The 25,183-nt window shown below is 35.4% G+C and overlaps 1 protein-coding gene across 3 annotated transcripts in view; it reads left to right on the plus strand.

Annotated features, from left to right (window-relative positions):
• Positions 1 to 25,183, plus strand: part of PIK3C2G (phosphatidylinositol-4-phosphate 3-kinase, catalytic subunit type 2 gamma) — a 382,509-nt gene that overhangs the window by 240,462 nt on the left and 116,864 nt on the right. For all 3 annotated transcript variants that reach the window (XM_011954723.1, XM_011954732.1, XM_011954742.1), the window contains one exon: positions 23,146 to 23,302. In XM_011954723.1, coding sequence (XP_011810113.1) covers positions 23,146 to 23,302 — 157 coding nt within the window. The remainder of the gene's footprint in view (positions 1 to 23,145; positions 23,303 to 25,183) is intronic.

The following is a 25,183-nucleotide window of genomic DNA, read 5'->3' on the forward strand; positions in this document are numbered from 1 at the left end:
ATACGATCCTTATACTGTTTTGTTTTCTTTGAATTCTTTCTTTAATGCTTAATAGTTTTTATTGCAGAGATCTTTCACCTCCTTGGTTAAATTTATTTCTATTTTACTTTTTTGTAGCCGTTGTAAAAGGGATTGCCTTTTTGATGTCTTTGTCAGGTAGTTCTCTACTGATGTATAGAATTGCTACTAATCTCATGTGTTGATTTTGTATCCTGCAACTGTATTGAATTCGTTTATTTGTTCTGGCAAATTTTTTGCGAGATCTTTAGTATTTCTATATACATGATCATGTCATCTGCAAACACGGACAATTTGACTTCCTGCTTTCCTATTTGAATATTCTTTATTTAGTTCTCTTGCCAAATTGCTATGAGTAGGACTTCCAATACTATGTTGAATAAAAGTGGTTACAGAGGGCATCCTTGTCTTCTTGTTCCAGATCTTAGAGGAATAATTTTAACTTTTCCTCATTTCTTATGATGTTAGCTGTGGGTTTGTCACATACTGACTTTATAATGTTGAGGTATTTTCCTTTCATGCCTAATTTGTTGAGAGTTGTTATCATGAAGGATGTTAAATTTTATCAAATACTTTTTCTATAACTCTTCAAGCAATTATATGATTTGTGTCCTTGATTCTGTTAATATGATGCATCGCACCTATTTATTTGCAGTTGAATCATCCTTGCATCCTGGTATAAATCCCACTTGATCATGGTGACTGATCTTTTTAACGTGTTGTTGAATTGGTTTGCTAGTAATTTGTTGGGAATTTTTGCTTCTATGCTCATCAGACCTGTGGTTTTCTTTTTTGTTTTGTGCTTCTCTGATATTGGTACTAGTGTAATGCTGGCCTCATAAAATAAGTTTGGAATGATTCTTAGTTTTTTCTTTTTTTTTTCTTTTTGGAAGAGTTTGGTAAGAATTTGTATTAGTTTTTTTTTTTTTCAAATACCAGAATTCAGCAGTAAAACCATCAGGCTCTGGGCTTTTCTTTCATGGGAGAGTCTTTATTACTACTTCAGTCTTGTTACTCATGATTAGTTTGTTCAGGTTTTCTATTTCTTCATGATTTAATCTTGGCATGTTGTGTGTATCCAGTAATTTACCTATTTCTGCTGGATTTTCCAGTTTGTTGGCATATAATTGCCCATAATAGTCTCTTCTAAGCCTTTGTATTTCTATTAGTTGTAATGGCCCTTTTTAAAATCTTTGATTTTATTTGTCTTTTCTTTTTTCTTAGTCTAGCTAAATGTTCATTAATTTTATTTATTTTTTTAAAGAACCAACTATATTTGTCATTGAACTTGTGTATTTGTTTTAATTTCTCATTTATTTCTGTTCCCATCTTTGTTGTTTCTTTCCTTCCACTAATTTGGGGTTTCATTTGTTCCTGCTTTTCTAGTTCCATGAGGTATAACATTAGGTTTTTTAAAAATATATTTCTATTTTGTTGATGTATGCATTTATTGATATCAATTTTCCTCATAGAACTGCTTTTGCTATATCTCACAGATTCTAGTATGTTGTGTTTCCATTTCCACTTGCCTCAAGGATTTTTTAAATTTTCTATTTAATTATTTACTCAAAAAATGTTTAGTCTTTATACTAAATATATAAATGGCTTGCACACCATAATTATAGTATTACATTATTCTGACTTTGTCTGTCTACTTACTTTTATCAGTTATTTTAATACATTCAGGTGTTTTCTTGTTACAGGTTAGCATTCTTTTCATTCAGAATGAACAACCCCCTTTAGCATTTCATGTAAGACCTGGTGTTAATGAATTCCCTCGGTTTTCATTTTTCTAGAAAAGTCTTTTATCTCTTCATGATGTTTGAAGAATAGCTTTGCTGAATACTGTATTACTGACTGACTTTTTTTTTTTTTCATTCAGCATTTTGAATATGTTATCCTGCTTTCCCTGCCCTGCAGGGTTTCTGCTGTGAAACCCACTGAAAGCTGGATTGAGGCTCGCTAAAAAATGTGTTTCTTTTCTCTTGCTGCTTTCAGCATTCTTTCTTTGTCTTTAAATTTTGATAATTTGATTATAATGTGTCTTGGGGAATTTCTCCCTAGTTTAAATTTGATTGGTGACCTCTGGGTTTACTCTACCTGAACAATGCCATAGATTTGGAAAATTTTCAGACATTATATCCTTAAATATGATTCCTAGGCCTTTTTCTCTCTCCTCCTTTTTGGGAATTATTATTATGTGGAGGTTAGTTTGCTTGATGGTGTCCTATAATTCCCACAGGCCTTTTTCACTCTTTTTTTCTTTTTGATTCTCTGATTGGGTAATTTCATATATTTAGTCTTGAAGCTCACTGACTTTTGTGTGATCAAGTCTGTTGTTTATATTTTCTGATGAGTTTTTCAGTGCAGTTATTATGCTTTTTTCTTTCCTATTTGGTTTTTTATTAATTGTTCCTCTGTCTTTGTCAATTTTTTTTATTTTATTTCTGGATGGTTTTCCAAATGATATATATATATTTTAAACATTTTTCTTGTTTTTTGCTGAATTCCTTTAAGAAGATTATTCTGAATTCTTTATCAAACATTTTATAGAACTTCAGTTTTTCTCTGTCCATTACTGGAACTTTGTTGATGTTGTTTTTCTATTTTCTTTGCTTTTCCTTTCTTTTTTTTTTCTTTTTTTTTTATACTTTAAGTTCTAGGGTACATGTGCATAACGTGCAGGTTTTCATTGATGCTGAAAGAGATCAGGCACATTCCTCAGTCCTGGGCCCAGTACAAACACCATATATCTCTCAATTTCCTGGGCCCAGTACAAACAGGCCCAGAACAAACATGGCCCAGTGCAAATACATTCCTCCATATATCTCAGCTTGGGAAATCCTGGGAAATCCCCGATAAGGACACCGCTGTTTGTAGTTTTACTGAAAGCACGGGAACCAATAGATAACTGCTAAATGTATAAACTTAATATGTTAACCAATTGTAATGCTGTAACCTAAAGAATTCCCTTGTTCCTTGTTCCTCTGTAACCTTACAAGTCCTGTTTACATCGGGCTATAAAAAGCGAGCACACGCATTGTTCGAGGCCCTCTTGTATGTTGTGGAATGGAGGGACCAAGTTCGAATTTGCATTAAAGATACTTGCCGCTTGGCTTTGACTCTGGACTCTGGTGGTCTTCTTCGGGGAATAAACGGTCTGGGCATAACAATGCTCACACATTTGAGGAGTTGGCCATGTCTTCCAGCTTTTGCAGGTGATCTTTGGTGGTTTGGTATTTAACATTAGAACATAATCATTTGTCTGCCATTGCTTTCCATTCTGGGGAAGACTTATCATGAGTACCAGAAATAAAATACTGCGCATCACCTAACTTGCTGCCTCGCCATTGTTTCTCAGTCTGGGAAACACTTACAATGAGCACCAAAATACTTAAGCCACAGCAGAAATTAAATATGATATTGATTCTTCCTATCCATGAGGATGGGATGTTATTCCATTTGTTTGTGTCTTCTTTTATTTCCTTGAGCAGTAGTTTGTAGTTTTCCTTGAAAAGGTCCTTCACATCCCTTGTTAACTGTATTCCTAGGTATTTCATTCTCTTTGTAGTAATTGTGAATGGGAGTTCATTCATAATTTGAGTCTCTGTTTGTCTATTGTTGATGTATAGGAGTGCTTGTGATTTTTGCATATTGATTTTGTGTCCTGAGACTTTGCTGAAGTTGCTTATCAGCTTAAGGAGTTTTGGGGCTAAGACAATAGGGTGTTTTAAATATAGAATCATGTCGCCTGCAAACAGAGACAATTTGACTTCCTCTCTTCCTATTTGAATATGTTTTATTTCTTTCTCTTGCCTGATTGCCCTGGCCAGAACTTCCAATACTATGTTGAATAGGAGTGGTGAAAGACGGCATCCTTATCTTGTGCCGGTTTCCAAAGGAATGCTTCCAGCTTTCACCCATTCAGTATGATATTGGGTGTGGGTCTGTCATAAATAGCTTATTATTTTGAGATATGTTCCATCAATACCAAGTTTATTGGGAGTTTTTAACATGAACGGATGTTGAATTTTATCAAAGACCTTTTCTCCATCTATTGAGATAACCATGTGGTTTTTGTCATTTGCTCTGTTTATATGATGGATTACACTTATTGATTTATGTATGTTGAACCAGCCTTGCACCCCAGAGGTGAAGCCGTCTTGACTGTGGTGGATAAGCTTTTTGATGTGCGGCTGGATTTGGTTTGCCAATATTTTATTGAGGAGTTTCACAATGATGTTCATCAGGGATACTGGCCTGAAGTTTTCTTTTTTTGTTGTGTCTCTGCCAGGTTTTGGTATCAGGATAATGCTGACCTCAGACAATGAGTTAAGGAGGAGTCCCACCTTCTCAATTGTTTGAAATAGTTTCAGAAGGAATGGTACCATCTCCTCTTTGTACCTCTGGTAGAATTTGGCTGTGGATCTGTCTGGTCCTGGGCTTTTTTTTTGGTTGGTAGGCTATTAATTACTGCCTCAATTTCTGAGCTTGTTCTTGGTATATTGAGGGATTTGACTTCTTCTTGGTTTAGTATTGAGAGGGTGTATGTGTCCAGGAATTTATGTATTTCTTCTAAATTTTCTAGTTTATTTGCATAGAGGTGTTCATAGTATTCTGTGATGGTAGTTTGTATTTCTGTGGGGTCAGTGTTGATACTCCCTTTATCACTTTTTATTGTGTCTATTTGATTCTTCTCTCTTTTCTTCTTTATTATTCTAAATAGCTGTCTATCTATTTTGTTAACTTTTTCAAAAAACAAGCTCCTGGATTCATTTTTTGGAGGTTTTTTGTGTCTCTATCACCTTCAATTCTGCTCTTATCTTAGTTAATTCTTGTCTTCTGCTTGCTTTTTGATTAGTTTGCTCTTGCTTCTCTAGCACTTTTAATTGTGATGTGAGAGTGTTGATGTGAGATATTTCCAACTTTCTGATGTGGACTTTTAGTGCTATAAATTTCCCTCTTAACACTGCTTTAGCTGTTTCCCAGAGATTCTGATACGTTGTCTCTCTGTTCTCATTGGTTTCAAAGAACTTCTTGATTTCTGCCTTAATTTCACTATTTACCCAGGAGTCATTCAGGAGCAGGTTGCTCAATTTCTATGTTATTGTGTGGTTCTGAGTGAGTTTCTTAATCCTGAGTTGTAATTTGATTGCACTGTGGTCTGAGAGACTGTGTGTTATGATTTCAATTCTTTTGTATTTGCTGAGGAGTGTTTTCCTTCCAATTACATGGTCAATTTTAGAATTAAGTGCCATGTGGCACTGAGAAGAATGTGTATCCTGTTGACTTGGGGTGGAGAGTTCTGTAGATGTCTATTAGGTCCACTTGATCCAGAGCAGAGTTCAAATCCTTAATATCTTTGTTAATTTTCTGTCTCCTTGATCTGTTTAGTATGGACAGTGGGGTATTAAAGTATCCCACTATTATTGTGTGGGAGTCTCAGTCTCTTTGTAGGTCTCTAAGAACTTGTTTTATGAATCTGGGTGCTCCTGTACTGGGTGCATATATATTTAGGATAGTTAGCTCTTCTTGTTGAATTGATCCCTTTACCATTATGTAATGACCTTCTTTGTCTTTTTTTATCTTTGTTGCTTTAAAGTCTGTTTTGTCAGAGACTAGGATTGCAACCCTGCTTTCTTTTGCTTTCCATTTACTTGGTAAATTTACCTCTACCCCTTTATTTTGAGCCTATATGTGTATTTGTATGTGAGATGAGTCTCCTGAATTCAGCACACTGATTGGTCTTGACTCTTTATCCAATTTGTCAGTATGTGCCTTTTAACTGGGGCATTTAGCCCATTTACATTTAAGGTTAATATTGTTATGTTTGAATTAAATCCTGTCATCATGATGCTATCTGGTTATTTTGCACATTAGTTGCTGCAGTTTCTTCATAGTGTCATTAGTCTTTATATTTTGGTGTGTTTTTGCAGTGGCTGATACTGGTTTTTCCTTTCCAGATTTAATGCTTCCTTCAGGAGCTCCTGCAAGGCAGACCTGGTGGTGATGAAATTCCTCAGCATTTACTTGTCTAGAAAGGATATTATTTATCCTTCACTTATGAAATTTAGTTTGGCTGCATATGAAATTCTGGGTTGAACATACTTTTCTTTAAGAATGTTAAATATTGGCCACCCTTCTCTTCTGTCTTGTAGGGTTTCTGCTGAGAAGTCTGCTGTTAGTCTGATGGGCTTACCTTTGTAGGTGACTTGGACTTCCTTTCTGGTTGCTCTTAACATTTTTTCCTTCATTTCAACCTTGGAGAATCTGATGATTCTATATCTTGGGATTGATCTTCTCAGAGATTTTCTTAGTGGTGTTCTCTGAATTTCCCAAATTTGAATGTTGGCCTGTCTTGCTAGGTTGGGAAATTTCTCCTGGATAATATCCTGAAGTGTGTTTTCCAACTTAGTTCCATTCTCTGAGTCTCTTTCAGTTACTCCAATCAATCATAGCTTCAGTCTTTTTACATAGTCCCGTATTTCTTGGAGGTTTTGTTCATTTCTTTTCATTTTTTTTTCTCTAATCTTATCTGCCTGCCTTTCAGCAAGATGGTCTTCAAACTGTGATATCCTTTCTTCCACTTGGTCAGCTGGGCTATTGAAACTTGTGTATGCTTCAGGAAGTTCTTGTGGTGTATTTTTCAGCTCCATCAGGTCATTTATGTTCCTCTCTAAACTGGTTATTCTAGTTAGCACCTCTTGTAACCTTTCATCAAGGATTTTAGCTTCTTTGCATTGGGTTAGAATATGCTCCTCTAGTTCAGCATAGCTTGTTATTACCCATCTTCTGAAGCCTACTTCTGTCAATTTTTCCATCTCATCCTCTGTCCAGTTCTGTGCCCTTGCTGGAGAGGTGTTGCAATCATTTGTAGGAGGCGAGGCACTCTCTCACAAACTCTTTGTGAGTTTGTCTAGTTTCAATCTTTGACTCTGCTGACCCTTGGATGGGGTTTTTGTGGGGACCTTTTTTGTTGATGCTGTTGTTGTTGCTTTCTGTTTGTTTGTTTTTCTTCTAATGGTCAGGTTCCTCTTCTGTAGGGCTGCTGCAGTTTTCTGGGGGTTCACTTCAGGCTGTATTCATCTGGTAACTCCCACGTGTGGAGATGTCACTCAAGAAGGCTGGAGAACAGCAAAGGTGGGGGCTCCCCTGCCCCATGTGGCTCTCTTCCTTACTCTCTGTGGGTCACATCGGCTGCCTAGTCAGTTCTGATGACAGAACCTGGATACTTTAATTGCCAGTGCAGGATTCGCACACGGTTATGGTCCTTTTCAATGGAAGCCTCTGATAGCTACTGCTTCTAGTTGGCCATCTTGGCCTTGCCCCTAATTTGTATCTCTTAACAATTTATGTTAGCAGTTGTTTTTAATAGCTTTTTCTTCTGACTCTCTAAAACTGCTTTACACACTACCCTTAGAGTGTTAGAGAATTCTGAGTATGGATATGCATCACTTATACTATTGAGCCTTTTTTTTTTCACTTTCATTTGTTTTTTGTTATTAATTAGCAGACTTTTATTTTAGCTTAAATAACTCCCGTTAGCAATTCCTGTAAAGCAGGGCTAGTGGTGATGAACTCCATTAGCTTTTGTTTTAATTTTTTCCCTCATTTCTGAAGGACAACTTTGCCAGGTAAAGTATTCTTATTGGCAGGTTTTGTTTTTTTTTTCCTCCCCAGCAATTTGAATATATCATCCTATTCTCTCTTGGCCTGCAGGGTCTCTGCTGCAAAATCTGTTTAAAGTCATATTTGTGGTCCATTGAATGTGATATCTTCTTCATATGTTGGCGATTTTAGTATTTTTTCCTTACCTTTGATTTTTGATAATTGGAGTGTGATGTCTTGGGGATTTCCCCTTTCAGTTGAATTTAATTGATGGCCTCTGAATTTTCTGTATCTGAATGTTGTCATCTTTCCTCAGATTTGAGAAATTTTTCATCATTATTTTATTAAATATGCTTTCTAGGCCCTTTTCTCTCTCCTCTCCTTTAGGAAATCCTACTATTTGAAGGTTAGTTTACTTGATAGTGTCTCTTAATTCTCATAAACTTTCTTAATTCTTTTTCATTCTGTTTTTCTTTTTGTTTCTCTGACTGGATAATTTCAAATGTCCTGTCTTTGTGCTCACTGTTTTTTTCTTCTGCTTGATCATGTCTACTGTTGAAGCTTTCTAATAACTTTTTCAGTTCAGTTACTGTATTCTTTATCTCTAGAATTTTTATTTGGGTTTTTGATATTGCTTCTATTTCTTTATAAGATGTATTCTTTTATTTTCCATATTTCATTTTTCTACCTGAATTTTCTTTTAGTACCTTGAATTGCTTTAAGAGGAGTATTCTGAATATTTTATCAGACATTTCATAGTACTCCATTTCTTCATGGTCTATTACTGGCATTTTATTAGTTTCCTTTGGCAGTGTCATATTTCCATGATTTTTGATAATCCCTGTGTCCTTATATTTGTGCCTGCATATGTGAGGACATCATCACCTCTTCCTGTCTTTGTTTGTGTTTTTTGATGGTGATAGAGCTTTACTATTTAGTATAACCTGGAATTCTGGCTGGGCCAGCTGGTAGCAACGTTGTTAGGATCACTGCTCTGCAGCTGAAGTCGTGCAGGGCCAAATACTTCATTTATAGGTAATTACTGATCTGTAGGTACCTCCTAGCATGGGGAAGACAACAAGAGCACTGGGCTCAGTTGGATTACCTGTTCATTTCTAGGGTTGGGTAGGTCCAAATGCTCCCTTCATGAGCAACTGCTAATCTGCACTTGCCTCCAAGTCTGGGAAAGACTTAATGCAAGCATTGAAATTAGGTGGATCACCTCTTCATGGCCGGAGTTTGGCAGGGCCAGATGCTCTGTGAATAGTCACTGATCTGCAGTTCCTACCCTGTATGGGGAAAACTAAATTTGAGTACTGAAACTTAAGGGATTACCTCTCCACTGGTAGGACTGAGCAAGTTTGGATGCTCTCTCCATGGGCAATCACTGATCTACAGTTGCCTGTCAACCCTGTGAAGACTTATGAGAGTATCTGGGTTGTGTGGGGAAGCTGGCTAAGGATTGGACCATGAAATATCCATGAACTGTATTTTCTCCATTATAATGTTGTTGCTAGTCTCTCTGATATGGCACCTCCAATGGCCAGATAAAGAGCAACCCCCACAATCTGTGTGCTGATAGCTGTAAGCCCCACTCCCATTCTTTTTTTCTAAATGAGCCCAGGTGGTTTAACCCTATTGGTACTCCCAGCATTTCCTTTGAGACAAGACAGGAGTGAGCCTCCTGCAAAGTGTCCCAGAAAAGTGGGAAAACTGAATGCCTGCCTCCAACTCACATTTGTCTCTGTAGAAACTGTGGGTCCAGGGAAATTATCTGTGGATGATGCTATGCTAGCTTGAAGGTGGGGTGACACAATCAAAGAGAACCATTTCTTTTACTGTATAATCACAGCCCTTCTTGATTCTGCAGTCCAAAGGGTGTCTCAACTTCACTCTCAAGTTTTAGGATATTCAGGGTGGTATTCTCGCCTGTGGATAGTTGCTAATTGAATTTCTGGGTATGGGGGTAGTGAGGCCACAGAAATCTTTGTCACTTTGTTGATGTCACTCTTCCAATGTGTTATTTTAATCCTGTATTAGTATATGCTAATGGTGTGACCTTAAACTAGTGGCTTCTTTGTGCCTCAGTTTTCTTTTCTTTTTTTTTCTTTTGAGCCGGAGTTCCAACCCTGTCACCCAGGCAGAAGTGCAACGTCGCAATCTTGATTCACTGCAACCTCCGCCTCCCAGGTTCAAGTGACTCTCCTGCCTCAGCCTCCCAAGTAGCTGGGATTACAGGCACCCACCACCATGCCTGGTTAATCTTTTTTTTTTTTTTTTGTATTTTTAGTAGAGAGAGGATTTTGCCATGTTGGCCAGGCTGGTCTCAGACTCCTGACCTCAGGTGATCCACCTGACTTGGTCTCCAAAGTGCTAGGATTACAGGCATGAGCCACCCATCTGTCCTGTGCCTCAGTTTTCTTGTTTATAAAACAGATTTTTTTTTAATATTAAATGAATTACTATCAGTAAAATTCTTAGAAGAGTGTCCAGCACTAAGTGAGGGCTTTATAAAAGTTTGTTGCAATTAATGTAAGTGTTCCAAATGAAGTGATGAGAAATTAGTTACATCTCTGGGTAATTATTTTTTCTTTTGTTTAAAATTAAGTATATTTTTGCTGTTTTTTAAAAATCTGTATATTGGGCTGGACCTGGTGGCTCATGCCTGTAATCCCAGCACTTTGGGAGGCCAAGGCAGGCAGATCACCTGAGGTCAGAAGTTTGAGACCAGCCTGGTCAACATGATAAAACCCCATCTCTACTAAAAATACAAAAAATTAGCTGAGCGTGGTGAAGGGCCCCGGTAATCCCAGCTACTTGGGAGGCTGAGGCAGGAGAATCACTTGAATCTGGGAGACAGAGGTTGCAGTGATCCAAGATTGCACCGCTGTACTCCAACCTGGGCAACAAGAGCAAAACCCCATCTCAAAAAAAAAATCTGTATATTGAAGTTCATAAATTGAACTACTAGTCCTTTAAGTTCTCTGAGTTTGAGGCTTGTTGACTGACAGACTGGATCACACTTTTTGTCAGGTTTAGATTGGGAAGTATTTCATCAAGTTATCCTTCACTTCTAATACAATTTCAGATACAAGCAGATGTATGCTGAACCTGGCCCACACTGTCTTGCAAGAACCTATTGTGTGTACGTCTTCTCAATTCTATATTTAATGACATCACATTGATAGCCTAAAATCAGCCATAATGGGAGTATTTACTCCACATAAAATTGGCAAATGCCACAAATCAGAGCTTTTTTCCTAAGGAAACAACATAAGCCAGCTATTAAATATTCATCACTGCATAATAGGACATAAATCCACTTTAAAGAGATAGAAAATGATTCCAGAACTCAGCAAAACAAAAATCAACCTCTGTTCTTTTCCTATTGAAATATTTACACCCAGATGATCAAACTATCATGTATCAGTCTTATCACAACATTGTTGAAACCCTTTATAAGTTTTATCCCAATAGGCAACAAATTACCTACTCTAATTAATCTCAGCATTTTCATCCCAATACTATTCACAAAAATTCCCTGTGTCTATAATCGTTTTGATATTATTTTCAATAGTTAATTAACTACCACTGATTTTTTTAAAAAATAATTTAATTTCTAATTTGAGTATTACAGTATTTATATTCTAAATCTTCTCAGTTTAAAACTGTCTTTTAACAAAAAACTCTCTTAACAGATTAAAGGAATAATTGTGTCTTACTCCAATCATTCTCATTCAGTACAATATTCATAGTGATCCAAATGATAGGTAATAGTAATCTCCTGCATGCTTTAATTCTTCTTTTCAAAGAAGAAACTTTTCAAAGAAATCTTTTCAAAGAAGAAGATAGAAAACTACTATCTTAGTTTTCTTTGAAATTAGATGATTCTCATTGGTCTGTTATTCATGATTGCTTTCTCAGAAATACGGTAGTTTCTTTTTACTCACAGCAGACCTTTGTATCATCTGAGTTTTCTAGAAAAGAAAAATACTTTCCAATATCTCTCCAACTGTGAGTGTTTTAAGGATATCTTTGTGTCCTAAGCACCAAGCATAGAGCAGAGGTTCAATTTCAGTTGATTGAAGGATCATTCAAAAAATGTCTTCACATTTACTTTCCTTGACCCAGGAACCTGAGAGGGTACAATTTTTCTAAATATAAATTTATTAAGAATGTGCTATATTTTGTAACCTTAACTGGAAATTTACCAAGGGTTTTTTGTTTGTTTGTTTGTTTGTTTTGGTTTTGGTTTTGTTTTGTTTTTAACCTGATGGTTACCCTTCGTGTGAGAGTCTGAGGATGAAGTCTTCTGCCAGTCACAAAGCCAATCCTAGGCAGACTACACCTCGCATTTAAATAATGCTTTGGATGTAACAAATCACTCTCACTTACACGAACCATTCCAGGAAACAAAGTTTGTTTTATCAGTCTCATCTTCTCACTATTACTTCTCCCTCTTTGACTTTACCTCATCATTCTACTGTTTTATTGCCGGATTTCTTTTGAATAGCTCTCTTATATCGACCCCTGATTTTAAGTAAAAACAGTTTCTCTGATAAGAAAAATAAATTTTCTCCAAAGAGAGACTTTGTAGGTTTCCAGATGAAAAGAGTAAAGGATGACTGAGAAGGGGAAAATGTTTGTGAGAAAGATGAAATAAAAGAACAAAGGAAGGATCCACTTACATGGTATAAGGATTCTGCTTCTCGCACTTAGTAAGCCAATACCCCATTGTGAACAAAGCAAGCATAAGATGGAAGGTGTCAATGCTGATTCCTTAGCTGGTCTAAGGTACAATGTGCTTGCCAATATAAGGATCTCATAGCGTTGACTCTAAATTTAGTTTTAGACTAAATTTGTAGAAGAATACAAATGTCTCCTAAACATAAGCTTAGTATAAGAACTTTATCTAGTATCCAACTAAAGAAATAGTGCCCTGCTTCTGTTGCTGGGGGAAACAACTATGGGGTTCAATTTAATAAGAGATAATATGTACATTCAATGCCTCATGCCTGTATTTTGATCATGCACAGGGTTATTTAAATGTTTTTACAGGTAACTTAGGTTGTTCTTGATTTTCACCTTCAACCTGATTTTAGAACCTAATGTGTATTTAAAATTCAATTTTCACCCAAGAGTTATAGCATTGTTAATGTTTTCCTCATATCCAGACAAGACTACTTCTGTTTCAAGTGTACACTGGAATTCCATGTGAAACATAGCTGTGCTCTTTCCTCAAAGAGCTCTTTCCTCTAAACTCAACCTCAAAGAAAAAAAAGTGGGCAGTTGAAGGATCTAATCAGCCTCTTCTTGTCCTCATGAAATCCTGATCTACTATGAATTCAGACACAATATGTTATACTTAGGAAAGGAGACTTGATAATTTTGAAGAAATAGTTGTTTTAACCACCCTTATCAAATAAGAGATGATGTATTTGAGCCTGAGAGGAACCAGAGTTAGTATCTAAAGTTATTAATCTATTGATGATCGGGGACTTCCGGGGGTCTAATTTAGGACGTATATTGCATTTACAAGAGACTGAACCAGGAAAAAAAATTGTTTTACACTTAAAAGACTAACTAAGGCTGTACCTTAGTTAATAATTGCAGAGAGCTTGGAGATCTCACAGGGTGTTAAATGTTCTTTCCATAATAGTACATGCACTCTCATGTTCTCATTATATTGCACATATGAGGTTTTCTGTGTTGCTTAATTATCTAATGTTCTATCCTATCCAATGGAGATTCCAAATTTGCCTTCTCAATTAACTCATGGATATTAGACAAGAGACTTGTGTTCTTTCTGCTGAACAGAAAAATGTGCTCTTTGAAATGTAGGTCATTTGTGATATCAGGAACAGTATAAGCTTAAACGTTCCCCAATGTGCTTTGTAACCATTATTTCTATTCCCATTTACTATTATAGGAGTCTACAACTTTTAGAAATCTTTAAACAATATACATTAATGTTATTATATTTCCTAGGAATAAAAATAGTTGAAATTCAAAGAATTAATACAACTAATGTTAATAATAAAAACAAAATGTGCCTTATTACTAAGTCCCACGTTTCGGTTTGGGGTACAAATACATTATTCAAACACTCAAGCCTTTCAGTTTTGGATTTAAGCTTATATACTTTTGTTTACTGACTTCATCAGTTGCTCAAATAAAATACTGGATAAACTAAACTATAAAAGGAAGAAATGTCTATGTTCATAGAGTCCAGCAGACTAATTCTACTATCATGAATTATTGATAGAGTTCTATCTTTTCATTCCACTTTCCATATCTCCATAGCCCCTGCCTCTATCATGAATATCAAACATGTAGTTCTTCTCAAATTGCTCTGGATTTGATGCAGCTTGTCACTGGCCTGGCACAAAGCAAGTACCCTGTAGCGTGGTGCTGCGTCATCAAGTGAAGAAGATCAGATGATAAAGGAAATGGTCAAAAATACCCTTTAAAGTCTCATAGGTACTTGCTATGCACTAACTTCATTAATTCTTACAGAAATTCTTTGAGGTAGATACTGTTATTTTCTCTATTTCACAAATGAAGAACTAAGACAGAGAGAAGTCTTAACTTAAAATTTGTCCAAAGTTGTAGGTAATAAGTAAATGGTAGAATCTTTGGAAGATGCCATGATATTCCCATTTCTCAATAATCCCACCACAGCCTATGCTTTCTCCAGCATTAGGATAGATGACTGTTTCTTTAGGTAGCATCTTGCATTTATGACCCTGATGTATATTAAATTCACAATTTTAAAAACTACAATTAAATGTCATGAAGGGTGGTTGCACTGCAAGAGGCATGCAAAAACTAAGCCCAAGTATGAAAGTATCAGGATCACTTTCTCATTGTTGGGCATTTTCTCTTTGAGTGAAAAGGCAGGCAGAATTGTTTACTTTCTTTTAAGATTTTTCTTACTTTTTTTTTTTAATCTAGTAGCTACAGTTAAGGTCATATAAGTTAAACATTTAGGATATTTTACTCTAATTTCAGAGCCTATCAGAGTCTATCCTATTGAGATTAGTATGTCTGAAGACCACCCTGAACTGTTGGGAAGAAACCCAGTGTATTATCTAGATGGCATAATTCACATTTGAGGAAATTGCCTCTATGAATTATTTTGTTTTTAAATAGCTTATGTATGTAACACTTGAAAATCAAACATCATTCATTTTTTGAGTATATATTTATTTGTTTAAAGAATAATTCAATAAATAAAAGGCTGATAAGGATATCACTTCTTAGCTATTTCAGAGTTTATTCATTACAATTGGCATCCGTGTCCATTTCTTTAATATTGTGTTTTAAAATACAGCCATTTCCACTGCAAGGGCTGGTGCTATTGGAAAGATTTCAAGAGGAAGTGTAATATGAACAGGATTTTAAAGAAAAGATTGGACTTAAAGAAAGGATTTTAAAGAAAAGATTGGGAAAGGTGGGGGAAAGACAGCCTATAGCAGAACATATTATGAACAGAAATGTGGAAGCAGAAGATAACCAAGCGCCATAACCCACCCATCTGCTGTCTCTGTGCTATACACAGCAGCCCAAGGCTCTCAGATCACATGACAGAGCAAACACGTGTCACTAGTTTAAAATGGGGCACCCTCATGGCCCAGCAATGGCACATTTCTGTAGCCATCCCACTATTTCACTGTCTACAACAATTGTCACCCTAACCTCTCAAGCATAAACCTCAGGTCACTCCTACCAACTCCCTGCTTTAAACAGATGACCATATCTACTTTCTTGAGAAAAATAAAACCATCAGAACAGAGTCTACTTTTCTACCAATAAAAAAATCTCACACACTCTTCTTCCTTTCTCTTATAATAGAAGACCTGTTTTTCCCTTCTAAAGTAAGTCCTTCCATCTGTGCTTTGAAGCCATTCCCCTCCCACCTTCTGATAAACATTATACTATCAATAGTTCATTTTTTTTGCATATTTATCCTCTCCCTCTCAAATAATATTTTTAAATAAGCTTGTCTCTCCAACGTTTAAATAACCTTGCCTCAAAATCTCCAGGCTTCATGCCATTTTTCTCGCCTTCACAAATTTCCTGGAGGAGTTGTCTATAAACTCTTGATCTCCATTCCTTACCTCCCATTCAATCCATAACCACTTGATCTGGTTTTGTTCATTACTTGATCAACAATGACCTGATATGGTTTGGCTCCATGTCTCCACCCAAATCTCATGTTGAATTGTAATCCCCAATGTTACGAGAGGGACCTGAAGGGAGGTGATTAGATCATGTGGGAAGATTTAACCCTTGCTGTTCTAGTGATAGGCAGTGAATTCCCATGAGATCTGGTTTTTTAAAAATGTGTAGCACTTCCCCCTCATATGCTCCCCCACGTGAAGATTGTGCCTGCTTCCCCTCACCTTCCGCCATGATTGTAGTTTCCTGAGGTCTCCCCAGCCATGCCTCCTGTACAGCCTATGGAACTGTGAGTCAATTAAACCTCTTTTCTCCATACATTTCCCAGTCTCAGGTATGTCTTTATAGCAGTGTGAGAATGGAATAATACACCTTCAGAATACTAGACCTAAAAATACTTATTCATCATTTTATTTGATTTACCTGCAAATTTCAACAATGTTAACTATTCCTTCCTCAAAGTATCTTCTTCACATGCCTTATGTAATGTATCATCATCCTCTAGTTTTTCTCCCTTTCTTGATATCTAATTCAAAATTGTTTCCTTCTACCAAGTTACCAAAAAATCGATTTCTCAAGATTCGTTTTAGTGCTTTTCTCATCTCACTCTACAGTTTCCACCAAACTGGTATCATCTATATTAACTATGTCAAGACTTCTATCAATATCTATATCCAAATAACTCACAATATTTTGAAGATACTTTTTATTTTGAGATAACTGAAGATCCACATGCAGTTGTAAGAAATAATACAAAGAGATTCCATAAATCCTTTACCAGTTTCCTCCAATGGTAACATCTTACAGAATTACAGTACAGTTCTTGCAACCAGGATAGTGATATCAATACATTCAAAATACAGAACAATTTCATCCTCCAGGATTTTTTGGGTTGCCTTTTTGTAGCCACATTCACTTCCCTCTCACCTTCTTCCCCACTCCATTCTTATCCCCTGACAATCACTAATCTGTTCTCCATTCCTATATTTTTGTCATTTCAAGTATGTTATATAAATAGAACCATGCAGTATGCAATTTTTATTGATTGGCTCTTTTCACACAGAATAATTCTCTGAAGATTAATTCAAGCTGTTGTGCTTTCAAAGTTATGTTATTTTATTGACAAATAATATTTCTTAATATGTATGTACCATGTATTGTTTACCCATTGACCCACTGAAGGACATCTCAGTTGTTTCCTTTTTCTGACTATTAAGAATAAAGCTACTGCAAGCAATTCATTTGTAAGTCTCTGTGAACAGATATTTCTCTGAGATAACATCCAAAAGTATAATTGCTGGGTTGTATGGTAGTTGTATGTTCTTGTTTTTAAGAAACTGCCAAGTGATTTTCCAGAGTGACTGTATCACTTTACATTTTCACCAGTAATGTGTGAGTAATCCAGTTTCTCCACATCTTTGCCAGCGTTTGGTATTGTTTCATTATTTTTTTATCTAGCCATTTTGATAGGTGGGTAGTGACATCTCATTGTGGGTTTAAGTTGCATTTTCCTAGTGGTTAATAATGCTGAACATCCTTTTATATGTTTATTTACCATCTGCAAGTCATCTTCTGTGAAACATCTCTTTATGTCTTTTGCTCATTTTCTAATTATATTATTTGATTTTTATGGTTAACTTTTGAGAATTTTTAAAATATATACTCCAGATACTGCACTTTGCTGGCTATGTGGTTGGCAAATATTACCTTCTAGTCTGTAGTTTGTCTTTTCATCTCATTATTTTTCACAAAGCAGACATGTTGAAATTTTAAAATTCTTTGCATAGCCCTAAATCTCAAAGAGTTTCTCCTATTTTTTTTTTCTAAAAGTTGTATAATTTATATTTAAGTCTGTGAATCATTGTAAGTTAATTTTTGTATTAAGTATGAGTTTTGGGTCAAAGTTTATATTTTTACATATGGGTGTCTAATTGTTCCAGTATCATCGGTTCAAAAGGCTAACCTGTCTTCATTGAATTACTTTTACAACTTTATAAAAAATCAGTTGAGCATGTATTTGTGTGGGTCTATTTCTATATTATTTATTCTGTTCCATTAGCCTATGTGTATTCTTCCACCAGTACCAATTTTCTTACTGAGCTCTCTCTGACAGTACCCTAGTGGGGGACATCACAGTCTGGTAGGAGTGGGAGTCTTGGCTGCCTGCCTTGCCCTTGGCTGGTGTAGGGGAGAAGTGGTGTCACAGTGTCTTCCCTGATATTTGGCTGGAGTAAAGGGGTTACAGTCTAAAATTTGCTGGGTTTTTTTGTTTTTGTTGTTTGTTTGTTTTTGACTGCCCCTTTAAAGTAGGCTTTTCTTTGGGGTTTTTTAGATTGCCTACTTTAGCAGCATATATTTCATGCCTAGAATATATGAGGTAAAAAAGAAAACCCAGAAAACTCACCTCCATGCTGTTACTTGAGTCCTGACATCCCTAGGTAGTCTGTCTTCTTTATGCCTGTCAGAGTCACCTTATGTTTGCTTTGTATATAATTTCCAGAGTTCTTAATATACTCAGTGGGAGGAACAAGGAAAAATGAGCCTACTTCATCTTCCCAGAATCATAAGTTTCACTCACAAAATTTTACCTCCTACCTAAATTTTACCTCCAACCTAAATCTTTTCTTCATGGTCCAGAAATGAGTATCCTCATTTTAATCTGCATTTGTATGTCTCAAAGTTACCTCAAATATAACTTAAGCTCAAGGCTGAGCCACCTCCGAATGTTGCACTGCAGTCTTCCTGCTACACAAGGGAAATAGTTAAAGTTCTTCTTGGCACCTCTTCTCCCTCCCATTCTAATTATCATGAAGCCCAGTTGATTTTTTTTCTCTGAAATATGCTTTAAGTCTTCCCCCTTCTCTGTTACCTGTATGCCACAACTCTAATCTAAGCTATTATCATATCTGGTCAAAATTTTTTGCAAAAGTCTCTTGTCTGATCTGCTCATATACAACCTCCCTGTTCAACCTGTTCCAAACCCTTCTCTGTATTGTGGAGTAATCTTTTCAAAACATTATTGTTCTTATTTAATAAATTGATATTGCTTTTAGAACAATTGATTTTTAAAAATCTTTCACCTCACTTACAAGCCTTGCACAAATCTATTATAGAAGCTCAGTATTTGTTGATAAATAACTGTAGTGTATATCTCCCTGATTAGACTCAATTCACCTAATATAGAGAAACATACCCTAAAACTCTATGTTTCTTCAGTTCAGTGGTGATCTGCAAATGCTTAATAATGATGATCTTGGTATTCTAATGACTATACAAGGAGATTTTATATACAGTGTGGCTAGAAGGAAAACACGTGAAAGTAATTAACAACAAATTATTAATTGTCCTGATATTTCTTTTTCTTTCTTTCTTTCTTTTTTTTTTTTTTTTTTTTTGAGACAGAGCCTTGCTTTGTCTCCCAGACTGGAGTGCAGTGGCACAATCTCAGCTCACTGCAACCTCCGCCTCCCAGGTTCAAGCAATTCTTGTGCCTCAGCCTCTCGAGTAGCTGGGATTACAGGTGTGCGCCACTGTGGCCGGATAATTTTTGTATTTTTTGTAGAGATAGGGTTTCACCATGTTGCTCAGATTGGCCTCGAGCTCCTGGCCTCAGGTAATCCACCCCCCTCAGCCTCCCAAAATGCTGGGATTACAGGTGTCAGCCACCATGCCCAGCCTGTTGCTATTTCTTATATTAAGTGAATTTATTTGTCTGCTTAATAATTATCTGTAATATAAATGTTCTTACATTTCTAAGTATATATACATTTTTAAACCACCAACTCACTTCTCACCCCATTGGAAATCTGTAAAATATTCAATCTCTGCATTTAAAAAATAATAATAACTTCAGGGAAAAATGATCATAAGTTAATGAAAATATTAATTTTGACAACAAAAATGACAGAATCATTACAAATATGTTTGTACTTATGACCTTCCCAAATAAATGTCAAAGTGTCACAAGCTGTTCTCTATATGAGCTATGTTTATTTATTGTTGTATTCATTGCATGTAAGAAAATAACGTCAAAATATTGTTTCCGATGTTAAGACTATATAAAAGGAAGGTGGACTACTTCCTCTGCTCTTGAAAATTATACGGGTCATTTGGATTTAAAAAAAGGAGAGAGAGACTTCTGATTCTGTCAAGGGTTAGGTTAATTGGAGAAGACTTGTAAGACAAGATTTTTGGTCCTGACCTCTAAATCAGTTTTAGAACATCAGGTGAGAAAGAGAGAGATTGAAAAAGAAAGAAAGAAAGAAAGAAACCAGTAGTTACAATATGAGTAAAAGATACAGAAGCAAGAACAGGTGGGACTTTGGTAAGCAAAGGTAAAACTATTAATCTAGAAAAAAAACAAAAGATAGGATAGTCACAACAAGAAATATCTATAATTTATTTATATAGCTATAAGTAAGAGATTTTCAATATATAATTCAAAATGTAATCACGGTACAGACCATGAGAGATCAAATAGTTTAGAATATTCCCTTTTGTCACAACCAATTTATACCTCAGATTTATAAGTAATGCTTAAATTTCAGAGATAAACTCCAACACATTAATTCTATAATGTAGGAATAGGTTTACATTTCAGTGCACTGATAAATTACATCCTAACTGAAGTTTCTACATCTTATAGGAATAGATGGGATTTTTTTGCACATGTGAGGTTTCTTTTCATTTATACACAAGTTTAGGGTAATTCTGAGATTTAAAAAAAAAAATGCTCAGAAGTGAGTCATGAAAATCATTCAGAAAAGATACAGCATTTTATTTTGTTGGATCCACTGAAAATTTAAACTATGATAATGTTTAAACACAACTGAAATTTGTTTCTTTAATATCACTTTATATTTTATTTAATTTGTATATGTTTCTCTTGTGTATTTAACTTTCTGTTATGGTGTTTCCGCATCTGATTTCTAATAATGGTGACCATGGACAAAGGAAATGTGTTATCTCATGAACTTGAGCATAACTACAGAAACCTTCCAAGAGAAATTAATTTGATCCACCATAATTCTCCTTATGGAAAAGAGAAAAGTATATTCATCATATTAGAAGAAAAAGTTTCAGGGAGGTGTAAAAATTAATACTCTTCTAAAAGTATTTCCAAAGTTCTATCCAATATAGTAAACACATCATAGACAGTGGAAAAACTATTAGAAAACTGTTACATATAAAATTAAAATTTTTTCTGATTATGAAAATCTATGATATTACTAAAACTCTACTAAAATGATGGCAATAGTGATGAATGAGTGAGTGATATATAAAAAAATGCTATCAAATTCAATGATCCACTTATGGGTTTATGTAGCAAGAGAGGTTACATGGAGTAACACAGAGTAAATTAAACCTTAAAACAAGGATGAGATTTTACTGATAGATTTTTGAAGAGACAAGAAAATTTAGTGATAACAAGGTTCAGCTGTAAGGACACTTGGCTGTTTGCAGACAATACTATTTAAAATTTGGTGAGTGCTTACTACATGCTAGGCTATGTTCTAAACACTTGCATGTGCTATGACCCATTTGATTCTCTCAACAAGATCAAGAGTCAAGTGCTCTCATCTCCATTTTACAAAGAAAGATATTGCAGCATGGAGAGAATAAGTCACCCAGAGTCATAGAACTACTATAGTAAGTGGTGGAGCCATGATTTGAAACCTGGTTAACAAGCCCACAGTCTGTGCCTCTGCAGGAGCCTCTCTCTAGTGTGAGCAATTCACAAATGTGCCACCCTCCCTATGTGTCAGGCATTTATGTACATGTACATTTCCTAAATTAATCGTCACACCAATTCCAAGAGTTAGGTGGTTTGGAGATGAAGAATCGAGACATAGCAGGTCCAGAATTAGAACCTATGCTATATCTTATCTCATGTTTTCAACATCTCTTCTTCCAGCTTGGCTAAAGTCAAGAACTTGTTAAATAATTCATAGAACATAGGTTGGATAAGTCAATGAAGGCCAAATTAAAAAGGATTTTGAACCAAAATTTTAAAATTTAGACATAATACTTTAGACATAGTCCTCAGTGTATGTATGTGCTCAATAAATTTTGTTAAAGAAATGAATGAACATAAACAGAAGTGAAGGTACTGGTATATTCTAGTCTTTCCTCCAGTCATTGTGGTAGCATGGATTACAAAATAAATTTTCTAAATAAAATAATCATAGCCAAAAAACTAGGGTGTTTGTTTTCTTTTATACATTTTGCCTGCAATTAGACTCCACCGTCCCAAACCTGCCACAAATTGCTGAAGTTATAGCTTTCTGTTATAAATATCCATACTACTGAAAGGTTTCATTAACTGTCAGATTAGTGAAATTTTTCACTCCATTGTATTTTTACTAAAATGGCTAAGCATAGCAACAAAAAGAAAACAACTATGTTTTATTATTTAAAAAATAAGAGTTTCCTTCAATAATCCATGAATTTTTAAAATGCTATTTGGTCTAACCCTTCACCAAATTGGTGTTAAATTGGCCTAAGGTATCAAACTCTGTGTTCTTATCCAATGAGTGATAATTCCTCAAACAGGGGTGTTTCCAGTCCTCTCTCTGCTATTCTCTGTTAGAATTGCTAATACTTCATCTCAGGCCTATCCAGATGTTAAATGACAAGATTAAAAAAAAAAAAAAAAACTAACAAAGGTAGAGGACTTGGGACCATCTTCTCTCTGGTCTTTTGTTTTCTTATTTTTCCATCCTTAGACTACAGTGGTCAGTATGACTTACATAATAACATGGTCTACTCATATTCTTCCTTTCTGATCGGCAGTTTTACTGGGTCTAGTGTGAAATAAAAGATAGCTACCTTTTTTCCCTTTCACTAAGCAGATGCCAGTGAATTAGTAACATCTGCTTTTTTCTTAGCTTTTACCAGAAACTTTTTTCCTAAAGGGTCATCATTTAAGGCAATTTTTTTAATACCATAAGGTCAAACACATCTGTTTGATCATATCAAAATTTAGCAGAAAATGTATTTTTTATAGACTCCATAAATATCACCTTCACTCTGAATTGGCCTTTATGATACTTTTAATGAATAATATTCCCCTCCACATGTAATTTAGAATTAAACATTTCAGACAATATAGTTGACATTGTAAAATATCTTATCCTTTTCTCTCTATTGCAGCCCAGTTATTCAAAGCCTACAATTATGCAGTTTCTCAAGCTGTCTCACAATGAAGGAAATGTATCTATTACAGTAGAGAAAAAAAAAAAACAAAAAATTCAAATGAAAATAAGTCGTTATAACTGCTGATTTAACCTGACACCATTTCTCTTCCTTTGAATGATTGCTACTGTTTTTGGTTTATAGGGACCGAGCTCCTTTCATTTTTACTTCAGAGATGGAATACTTTATTACAGAGGGTGGGAAAAACCCACAGCATTTCCAAGATTTTGTGGAACTTTGCTGTCGTGCTTATAATATTATCAGAAGGCACAGCCAACTGCTCTTGAACCTGCTAGAAATGGTAAGTCCCTTGGGAAAAAAAGAAACAAAAATAATAAGCTTCATTTATGCCTGTGCTTCAGTAGTCTATTTTTACTAATGGCTTGGAGTTCCCCAAGGAGCTATTCAGAAGAAAAAGGAATGAGCAAACTAAGAGTACCATTGTACAGCTTATAAACATATTCCTGAGTAATTTAATGTATTCATTCATAGTTATTGTCTCAAACATTCCTATTCATATCAATATTGATGCATGTAGGGGTTATCCCACTATATTTTGACTAATGTTCAAGGACAGTCATTTTAAAAATAATGCTTTCAGTCATATTGGGCATTAGGATCTTTCAAAAATGCCTTATATATACTATCTCACTTATATATCATGACAACCTAATGTAGAGCAGGCAAGAATTGTCCCTGGCTCTCCATTCCAAACTCCACCTTTGATCACTTGCCAATTTCCCACATTAAGAAACTGAGGGTCAGAATTGGAAAGTGAGTTGCTAGCGACTCAACTTTTAGTGGTATGCATTAGGTGTACTGAGTCATGGTCCTACACACTCTCTTGTGACCAGCAGGGGAAAATTTAAGGTTTTATTCCACTGTCCAATTTAAAGAGATGGAGACCAGATATGGACCATGAAGGAAGAAAAATCTGATAGAAATATCTTCTAGGAGAGGGATACAGTGATTCCTCTAGGCATGTACATACACACTAGGGATTGCAGCAAACTGTACATGGGAAACATACATTTGGTCTATCAGCATGGGATTTGGAATCTATGAAAAACAACTGATTTAGAACTTCCAGATGACAATAATTCTACCACAAGTTGTTAAGGGTACAAACGTGGCAGGCAGACCTTTCTGGGTTTCAATCCTAGTTTGGCATTTTACTGGCTACGTTCTTCAGGACATGTTACTTAACCCCCAAAAGACTGTTTCCTTATCTATTAAATGAAGATAACAACATCTACCTTGTAGAGTTAATGAATAAATGACCTAACAGTGAATTCTTTGCATGGCCTAGGCACTGTGCTAAGTGCTGTATGTGTATTAATTGTTTTAAATTGCTTTGTGTGTATTAATTGATTTAAAATTCATAATAACCCTAACAGATCATTAACAAAAAGCACTTAGCACAGTGCTTGCCATTTAGTAGACTTCAGTTCATTTATGTTCTTATACCAGATCCTTGTTAATTTATAAGAACACTGTCCAATGTAATATCCTCTAGTCACATGTTTGTTTATATTTAAATTAATTTTTATTAAACAAAATTTAAAACTCCATTCTTCAGTTTCACTGATCACATTTCAAGTACTCAGCAGCCACGTTTGGCTGGTGGTAGCATATTGGTCAGCACAGATAGGAAACTTCCATCACCACAGGAAAGTTCATTGGTTAGTATAGAACAAACGTTAACTTTGTTGCCAGGAAGATTTGATTTGGATTATTGTTTTAACTTTCAAACAACATATTCACCTTACTTCTCTCCACCTTGCCTTGAAAGATAAGTATCTCTAAAAATATTATAAACATGTCCTTCATATGCAAATATACTGATTTCTTCTCGTGTAAAGTGGATATATAAAGTTCTACGCATCTCCAAAATCTACAAGTTGGCTTTTCAGTAATAGCCAAGGATTCTTATTGGTAAATCTGCATTCTAGCTCCCAATTCTATTAGGCCATTTTGCAAGTATGAAATGACTATGGTTTATAATGTGACTGTACCACAAACAAACAAAAAAACCCCACAAGGATTAAGTCTGTGATTCTGACCCCATTTAAATAATAAATATCCAGGTAGAATCAAGCTCATGAATTCATGAGCTCTTGTTTACCATAGGCTAGAAACTGCAAGGATACATTAACATATGATGAAACCCAGAGTCTTAAAA

This window comes from Colobus angolensis, unplaced genomic scaffold (assembly GCF_000951035.1).
Source record: "Colobus angolensis palliatus isolate OR3802 unplaced genomic scaffold, Cang.pa_1.0 Scaffold11, whole genome shotgun sequence".
In the NCBI taxonomy this organism is placed as follows: Eukaryota; Metazoa; Chordata; class Mammalia; order Primates; family Cercopithecidae; genus Colobus; species Colobus angolensis.